Below are 9,112 nucleotides of genomic sequence, written 5' to 3'. Positions count from 1 at the left end.
CTCCCTTATTATAGTATCATTTCTACTTTTGAGAGAAGACGATCAATTTTCAAGTCCCAGCTTTTTATGATGTTCCTCATGGACATGATATCACCTCTGACTCCCAATGAACACACACACACAAAATTACTGACAACTGTCAAAATTACAGTATGAAAGCTAGATTTTGGACGACACACTTCCAATGCACTATTGTGGCACCTATGAGACTTCAAATTGTTGATTAATAATATAGCGTTGGACCTTTTAGTGTTCTAGCATCTTAGCATGCAAAATCATCATTTAGAGATGTACTGTATGTGATGTACTTTGTCTCCAGAAGAGGGCAGCAGCGAATTTGAATGTGAGTTGCAAAACATCACGTGACTGGGGCCTACTGCACACCATATTTGCAGTGCCTCACTCTCATGCCTGCCTGTTTTGCCTTCTGCCTGCCTAATCTGAAGCACCTAAACCGCCTTTCTGGGGGTTTCCTGCACCTCCTTAACCGGGCAGCAGCTGAGTGATCAGTCCAGAAGATCCAGATAGCGCTTGCAGCCATGGCCCAGAGCTGCCCCAACCGTGGCGCCATACTGAGTCCCGAGGGCATGTTGAGAGAGATCCAAGTGAACTTGCTGGAGTGTAAAGTCTGCTTTGAGAAGTTCGACGCTCAGCAGGCCGAGCGCAGACCGCAGAACCTCTCGTGCGGTCATGTCCTGTGTCTGGAATGCATCAGGGCCCTGTCCCACCCTCTCCTGAGGAAGCTGGAGTGCCCCTTCTGTCGACAGCTGTGCAGTGTTGACGCCACCTCCCACTGCCAGGCTCTGTGCGACCTGCAGGAGATGCTGTTCTTCATTACCGCCAGTCCTCGCTCGGAGAAAGGAGGAGAAGAGGAGGCTGCGGGTGTGAGCAGCAAAGCCTTGCACCTCTGCATGACTTTTGGCGGTTGGGGGGCTCTTATCAACCCGTCTGGATTGGCAGTGATGAGGTCCTCAGGAACTATGTTTGTGGTGCATGATGGGGAGGAGAGAGTGGTGGTGTTGAGTCCACAGGGAAAGAGGCAGCACACTTTTGGACCAAGAGGACACACCAGTGGGGATGTTTGCTTTGCAGTGGATGTGGCGGTGACCCCTTGTGGTCATGTCGTGGTGACAGATGCTGGAGATAAAGCAGTCAAGGTGTTCACCTCCAGGGGAAGCCACGTGGTGACACTCAAGGCCTGCTTCTCTCTGCCCTGGGGGGTGGACACAGACAGCAGTGGACACATACTTGTGACTGATGTCCAGGCAGGAACACTGTCCCGCCTTAAAGTGGACTACAAACATGGCGTCACCCAGGAGGAGGCAGTGGTTGTTTCAGACCTGCAGCATCCTAAAGCGGTGGCCTGGAGTGGGTGCACTGGCAACACAGCAGTGATGGAGCATGTGACAGAGGACACACAGCATCTCACAGTCTTTACTGAAGACTTCCATATTCTCTACCACGTGGACAGTTTTGGTCTCAAGCTAATGTCCTCTGTCAGGATGTCAGGTGTGGCTTTTGACACAAATGGACACCTGCTTGTGGTCAACTCCCAACAGGGGACGATTTGGAGTTTTGGGAACATGCAAAGTGGTCCGGTCCTCACTCCTCTGGTGTCAGACCAGCTAATTAGACCTGTTGGACTGGTTCCACTTAACAACACTCTCATTGTTGTGGACAGTGGAGACCATACAGTCAAAGTTTACTCTTGACCGCCTGTATGGTTAGATTGACAATGTAAACAATAAAATACCGATAGAGCAACGATGAGTTAATCCATAAACTGTATCATGATATCTGTCATTGAAAAACTTCAAAGCAAACTTAAATGTAACCATTTTTGTTTGAATTTTCAATTCATTTGTCCCCATAGGAAATAAAGTAAATACTGTACCATTAAATCCCTATGAAGGGCCGCACGGTGGTCTAGTGGTTAGCATGTTGGCCACACAGTCACAGTCGATTGATTCTCCCTTGGACATCTCTGTGTGGAGTTAGGATGTTCTCCCCGTGCGTGCGTGAGTTTTCTCCGGGAACTCCGGTTTCCTCCCACATTCCCAAAACATGCATGTTAGGTTAATTGGAGACTCTAAATTGTCCATAGGTATGAATGTGAGTGTGAATGGTTGTTTGTCTATATGTGCCCTGCCATTGGCTGGCGCCCGAAGTCAGCTGGGATAGGCTCCAGCACGCCCCCGTGACCCTAATGAAGCGGCATAGAAAATGGATGGATGGATAAATCTCTATGAAAGTAACATGTTAAGTGTAAAAAGAAGTTAACCGCTGTAAAACAATACAATTGTGTAGTCACCCCTTGAGGAGGTGAGGTGAGGGAGAACTACTAAAGGTGAAAACGTCATGCGCTTTGTTCCATTCTTAGCTGTCACACAGTTACATAAGTGTAAAAATAAGTTAGCCACAATTGATGTTATACCGTGGGGATGGGAGTTGGGGGGCGAGCTTGAACTACTTGAACAGTGCCATGATATTCTCAAAGCAATATGAAATTCAAGATAATTTATAAAACTACAGCCTAGAGGCTTTTAAGTGCAGGTGCAGTTCACAACCAGATGGGGTGACAGTGGGAATGGCCAATCACACGTTAGCAAGAAACGCACAGCCAATTGATGAGCTTGTGGGCAGTCTAAAGGGAAACAGGCTCCAGCTTGAGCAGCTGTTCTCTTCTTGGTCCTCGTAATTGACCCGAGTCCGTTTAATACTGTACTTGTAAACTGCAGGGAACCAAAACTGCCTGCCAAAAGTGCAGGAGACGTGTCCCCGCACTAGGCCTGCCACGATAATCGATAAGAAGATTAATCGAACTATACAACAAAACGAGTTGATAATTTTGACATGATGAATTGACATGTGCGACATGTAAGTATGCCTGTTCCATTTCCTCGTCTTGCTGTAGCACGCAGGCTGGATGACAAGACGGTTCACTCGGCTTGTGTCTGAGCGCATTGGTTGTTTAGTCAAATTAAGGGAAAGAGTGAGCCTCCTGTCAGCTATTAAGTCTTTGTCACAGTACATGGAGGCGGCGGCTAGCTACGTAGTGATTGAATAAACAGAGTGCTAGCTAGCAGTTAGCAAGCAAAGGCTAATAACAATGAAAGCACAAGAGCGATAGTTTCTAAGCCGAATGCTACAGTTCCAGTGTGGATGTGCTGTGGGGCAATCGTCCCGGCGGTTGGCGCTTGCTGGGGCCTTTGATTGGCGAAGTGAATGTATAGCGCCATAGAGCTAGCAATACCCAGGTTATGTGAAGTGGTGACGCCCCGCGATTCGTAAGTGCTATAGTAGGCATCTTCTGTGCCTCACACAGATACACTACACTTGAGTACCATCTAGTGGCTCAAATGTGACATGACACAGTGATCTTCGAATGATAAACTTTAATGATAATATGATCCAAAAAAAAGTCAAAATTATCGATTATTGTCGATAATTTATAGCACAATTATCGACCAGCAAAATTTGCTATTGACAGGCCTACCCCCCAACGTCCCCAACATTACATTCATTCACATCCATTCTTCCTCTTTCATTATCATAGTCAACTTATTGTCGCTTCAACCATATTGTACTGAGCAGCCAGGACAGAGACATGTTTTGTATTAACATTTTTGGCACTCTGGAATGGATTAATTGGATTTACATTATTTCTTATGGGAAAAATTGTGTCGTTTTGGTTAGATTTGGACCTTCTGGAACGGATTAATGACGCTAACCAAGGTTCCACTCTATACTCGTGGAGTTTAATCCATTAGATATTCACTGAGCTGAAGTCTCGCGAGATTTGCTGATGTCTTGCGTGACTTCACACCCGATGATGATGATGTGCATCTCTTACCTATGTTGCGGTGAGTTCCACTTCCACTTCTATGGTTGCCACTTTTACACTTTGCTATGACTACTAGGTGGTGTCATCGGAAAAAAGCCAAAGAAAAAGCATCCGTGTGTGTTTGATCTCTACTGAGCAGCCAGGACAGACGTGTGCCTCTTTTTCCTGCTTTGCAGTCAGTTCCATTTCCACTTCTATGGTCCTCATCGCACTTTTCCTCCTTTAGCTGATTTGTTGGAATTACAGCGGTTCAGACTGTGTATACGTTTGCATTTTTAGAAGAATATTTTCCTTTTGAGGAAAACGTACGTATGCATAACGACTATTTACAATAGTATTGCATTTGTGCTGCTCAGGCATCATAGTTCCCTGTCAAGGGCTAAGGAACATTCCAATTTAGTGTAATACATTACTGTAGTTGTAACAACATGCTTTTATCGTATGCAGTGGATCCCGATTTTTTTTTATCAAAAATGTTTTTAATTTGTGTGAAAACCCACCATTTTGTGCTTATATTCACCATCAGTGGGCCATTTATTGCTAGAAAACCTAGCTCATTTGCCCTACATTAGGTAAGCTTGAGTTGCACAGGAAGTAGTCAGGAGCAATCATCAACATACAGTAAATCCGTTTGATATTTACGCTCTTACGCACACGTCACAAAGCAACAGCAGCTTATCAACCTAAATGCCTACCTCACTCACGGTGCAACCATAAATAACACAACAAGTAGCACATGTGGAATACACAATGTAACTGTACCTCACAGACTATGCAGGTATCAAAGTAGATGCTTACACATGAATAAACACGCAAGACAATACTATTTTATAGAAATGTATAACCCACAAGGCATGCTGGAAAGCCCACACGCACAATTCCCTAACGGAAAATTACCCAGCATGTTGTAAATTAGTATTAAGTACTATTGTTTTGCGTGTGTAATGCGCTCACTTTGATACCCTCATAGTACGTGTGGTGCAGTTGCATTGTGTGTTCCACGTATGTTATTTGTGTTGTTTTTGGTTGCACCGTTTTGGTTTGATGATCTTCTGTTTGTGTTTTTTGTGGGTGCCAGTTACTAGTGAGATTGAAAATCCGCGAACAGCGGATTTACCGTATTGTAGTTTTTTTTTTAAAGGTTTGTGGCACTTCCAAAAGTAATACCTCGCCCTCACTCAAAAGTGAGCATGATTGTCTTTATAAAGGCATTATTTTCGATTGTATAATATTACATGTGAGCAGGTGTACTTAACGTTCTGTTCAGTGTTTCTTTACTTGAACAAAATCCATTTATTGCGTGAAAAGGAATTGTCACGGCTGCACGTAAGTGAACGTGTTCCATCACATGTCTGGCCCTCTGCTTCCCACCAATGAGCGCGGCGTCTTGCTAAATCCTGTGCCCCTCTTTGGTGCAGCCTCTCCAGCCTGCCAGAGGAGAGCAGTCGAGCTCCCGGTGGAAGATGGCGGTGGGGATGCTGTCTGGAAGTGGAGCCGATCTCTGGATTTACCCACCAAACCACCCCTGATGGACTTAAAGGACAACAATGAGCGCTTTTCTGTACTTTCACCTTAAGGTTCGGACGCTTTTTGGGCGGTTTTAGCAAGGAGCTGTCGCCTTTTTGAGCGTCTGTGTGTGTGAGCGTGCGCGTGTATATGTGTGTGTGTGTGTGCGCGTATGCGTGCGTGTGCCTCCTCTTGTTGTCCGGAGACTTTTCCCCGCTGAGCTCAGACAGGCTGCGAGTGTAAAAGTGGACAAAAATGTCGGATACAAAGGTGAAAGTTGCAGTGAGAGTTCGGCCCATGAACCGCAGAGGTGAGTGTTCGAAATGTTTAGCTTAAAAAACTTGTCCTCTTCAAGCCGAGTCTCACTTTTAGGAGTGGAGTTTTTTTCATAATTAAAGTCGCATTTCGGCTTTTTGTTTTCAATTCTTTTCTGCAGAAATTGAGCTGAATACAAAATGCGTGGTGGACATGGAGGACAACCAGACAGTTCTGCACCCACCACCTTCCAATTCAAAAGGAGACAACAGGTAAACTGTATTATACATGATTTTCTATGCAGAATATACACGGTTAGACCAGTTTCGATGCTCCCATCATACACATGGTGTCCGCTATTGCAAAATCACCAAGTACTTGGAGCCCCCATGGGATCTTGGGGGCTGTTATGTAAATGTCTGGCCCCGGTGCAAGTGCAGAAGTAACTACCACATCCATGTACAAGATGATAGACATCAAACTCTGCTTTTATCTTCATTTCTGCAAAGTTGCTAACAACCAATCCAGTGTAGTTCAATATATGCTAAGCTAACTGAACAACTTTAGCTTGTTAAAGGTGACAAAGCAAGTATGTGTGATATCTAATAGAAGATGGCCCCCATACCACACTTTGCACGCCCATCATGTTATGTTGCCAACACACAGCATAATAGTAATAATAATAATAGTGATGACGTGTTTGAACCTAGCTGATAAATGTCTCAAGGTTCCGGTGCTGGGCTAATTTAAGCTAAGGGTGCTGGGTGACATGTTGGACACCTAACCTCAAAAATAGAGAAATGTTTAGCCTAGCATCCTCACATGTTAAAAGCAACTGTTGAACAGTAATACAGTCGTATCTCGCTACTTTGCAGTTTGAATTGCGCGGCTTCACGCTACCATGGGTTTTCGTGGTTGGATACAGCTTATTATTCAAAAATATGTATATTAAAGCAAATGTTACATGTTTTTTGCCAAAATTAAACACTTTCAAGTATAAAAATGGCTAAATGACCTAACATACATACTGTATAAGGCATTCAGAAGAGGCATTCAGAGACGCTATAAATGATGCTAAACACTGGCCACTAGATGTCAGTATTGTTGCTGTCATCTTCGGTGAGACACATTACACATGCCAGACTTGGTCGCCGGAACAACAGGCTTTTATTGCAGGTTTAAATGCTGTTACAAAAGGCACAATAATCCCTATTAAAAATCCCTCATGACTACTACTGTTGCAGTCTTAACCCACACCAACTTTGAACCCCAGACGTCACTTCCTTTCCACCCGCCACTCAGATTCCCTCGGGAACACATGTATAGCAACACACACAAGCACGAGTCTTATTTATGTCTTAAATGGCTTATTTACTCTTATTATGTTGGGTAATATGAGCGTAAAAGTGACTATGGGGTGTTACTTCATGCCCAGACGGCTCTAATAATGTTAAGTCATATTTAGAGAGTTGTGTCTATGTTGTAACTATGAAAATATTCCATTTATAAATAAGGAATATTATTTTGTGGAAATTCACTTATCACGGACATGTCTGGAACCAATTAAATGCAATAAACGAAGGGTTACTGTAGTATGTTCTCATTGTGATGTGTACACCTCGCTGTTGCCCCCTGCAGAAGGAAGGATGTACTGCATAAATGAACACTACTCCAGTGAGACTGAATGGTTTCATTATTTGGGTGATGTTTGGCGGGCCAAGTGAAAAGTTTCGGCGGGTTGGATGTGACCTGTTGCCCATTGAGGACCCCTGCTATATTTTATTCTCTTCACATCTCAGTGATCTTTTCTGCTGCTGTTTTGGCTTCTTGTGTTTAGACTGTGGTGGTTTTAGGAAAACATATAATTTTGCTCTTTGCTGCTGGAACTGCAAGGATTTTTTTTCCCCCGTCCACTGCCTTGTTTTGAAGACACCTGTTGTTGCATGTTGGAAAAGTGTCGGATTTAGTGGGTATTAAAGTGCCAAATATGGCTGTGGGGGACACAACAGTCATGGGAACTTGCTCTCTCTCGTGTGAACACTACATAGAAATTACATATGCAGATACTTTTTGTGTAGTAACGTGAAAATATGAGAAACAAGAATCATGTTTTCCTCAGACCACACAGCATGACTAAAAACATGTGAGTGGAATATGAGGGATTTACTTTGATGCAACACTTGTGATCCCCCCCACCATTCCTTTCCTTGTGTGGGACCTCAGGGCGGCAGGTTCAGTTTCCTTAAGTTCCAAATCTCAGCTTTCATCTGCACGTTAGCAGCATATTTGACATGGGAATGGTGGTTTTGTTGCAGGCTGCTTCAGACACAATAGTTTAGACGGGGGTGGACAGGCAGAGAAATTCCTGAGGCGACTTAATGACAAGAAAATACCCCTCAAACTCTTGACTAAAGGGCACATAATATAATCTGTCATGTCTCAGCTTGCCTGCCAACAAAACCACCGATTGCTGAGGTTAGACAAGATTTGTGATTATCAACATTCATTTTTGTATTTTTTTTAGATGCTTGACAGTGAGTTTTAGCAGGAGAGGGAATAGCTTTCAAGTGGTACCAAGTTTGTCACTGTATTTTCAGTGGCGGGCCTTAACCGGGCCAGAATTGCTTTGGCCAGACAGTGTGTATGTGACACGGGCCAACACACCTGATTCTGAAGGCCCTGGGCAGATTGCAATAATAGGGCATCCATCCATCCATTTTCTATGCTGCGTATCCTAAAAAGTGTCGCTGGAGCCTATCCCAGCTGACTTCGGGCGAGAGGCAGGGTCCACCCTGGACTGGTCAATAGCCAATCGCAGGGCAAAATGATAGGGCATTGAAGCTGAAATCTGATTGGACAAAAACATGTACACTACTGGAAGCACAGCAGCCAAGAAACACGCTACAAAATGAAGATCATAGACTTTTGGGAATAAATTCATATAATTTAATGGAATAAATACTACAATTTAAGTTTGAAATGTAGGTCAGTGCTTCTGGTCATGGTTAGGCCAGCAGAGAAGGCCTTGCTGGCCCTGACTGCACACCACCCACTTAAGGGCTAGTGATTTGAATTGTCTTCTGTTTTCCTAAAATTGGTTTAGCTGAGCTAAAGTATGAGTTCAATGGCTATGATATCTGAATATTATTACCATAGTAATCTTGACAATATAAATTCACCCCCTGTACTGGGTTTTGGATGGCTTCGTAGCAGTGTTGCCAAGCCTCGTGAGAGAAACAAGCGACAAGCTCTCTGAAAACAAGCCTAAAACAACAGGGAACTCAAAACAACAAAGCTGCTAATAACAAACGGACCTGGCAACAGTGCTTAGGAGGTATCTTTCTTTTTGCACAAACTGTTCTCCTTGAACATTTATGGACTAGCTACCAGTTTTCAAATACAGTCATCCCTCGTTTATCGCGGCTAACCGGTTCCAGACCCGAGCGCAATAGATGATTATTAATAAATGGAATATTTTGTATTTAGAGCATGGAAAACCTGTTTCTG

General features: G+C 43.9%; 2 protein-coding genes across 8 annotated transcripts in view; both read left to right on the top strand.

The window, feature by feature from the left end:
- The first annotated feature begins 435 nt into the window (after positions 1-435).
- Positions 436-1,715, top strand: LOC129184916 (E3 ubiquitin-protein ligase NHLRC1-like). Its single transcript, XM_054781424.1, has one exon. It carries the CDS (start codon positions 540-542, stop codon positions 1,710-1,712), a length of 1,173 nt encoding a protein of 390 aa, XP_054637399.1. The 5' UTR covers positions 436-539; the 3' UTR covers positions 1,713-1,715.
- Positions 1,716-2,741: 1,026 nt separating this feature from the next.
- The window catches only part of kif13a (kinesin family member 13A), a 70,321-nt gene continuing 63,950 nt past the window's right edge, over positions 2,742-9,112 (top strand). For 5 of the 7 annotated variants that reach the window (XM_054781423.1, XM_054781420.1, XM_054781421.1 and 2 more), the window contains exons 1-3: positions 3,781-3,863; positions 5,263-5,660; positions 5,787-5,877. In XM_054781423.1, the coding sequence (XP_054637398.1) occupies positions 5,606-5,660; positions 5,787-5,877 (146 nt within the window). In that variant the 5' untranslated portion in view covers positions 3,781-3,863; positions 5,263-5,605. Of the gene's footprint in view, positions 2,878-3,780; positions 3,864-4,786; positions 5,171-5,262; positions 5,661-5,786; positions 5,878-9,112 lie in introns of those variants that run through there. The other 2 variants (XM_054781417.1, XM_054781419.1) reach the window with 2 other exon arrangements.

The sequence above is a fragment of the Dunckerocampus dactyliophorus genome, chromosome 7 (genome assembly GCF_027744805.1).
Source record: "Dunckerocampus dactyliophorus isolate RoL2022-P2 chromosome 7, RoL_Ddac_1.1, whole genome shotgun sequence".
Classification (NCBI taxonomy): domain Eukaryota; kingdom Metazoa; phylum Chordata; class Actinopteri; order Syngnathiformes; family Syngnathidae; genus Dunckerocampus; species Dunckerocampus dactyliophorus.
The sequence above is the reverse complement of the archived record's forward strand: the minus strand, read 5'-3'. Positions and strand labels throughout refer to the sequence as shown.

What these genes read in the sequence shown, in the direction of transcription:
- LOC129184916 (XM_054781424.1), top strand. Translation starts at nt 540, where the DNA reads ATGGCCCAGAGCTGCCCCAACCGTGGCGCCATACTGAGTCCCGAGGGC.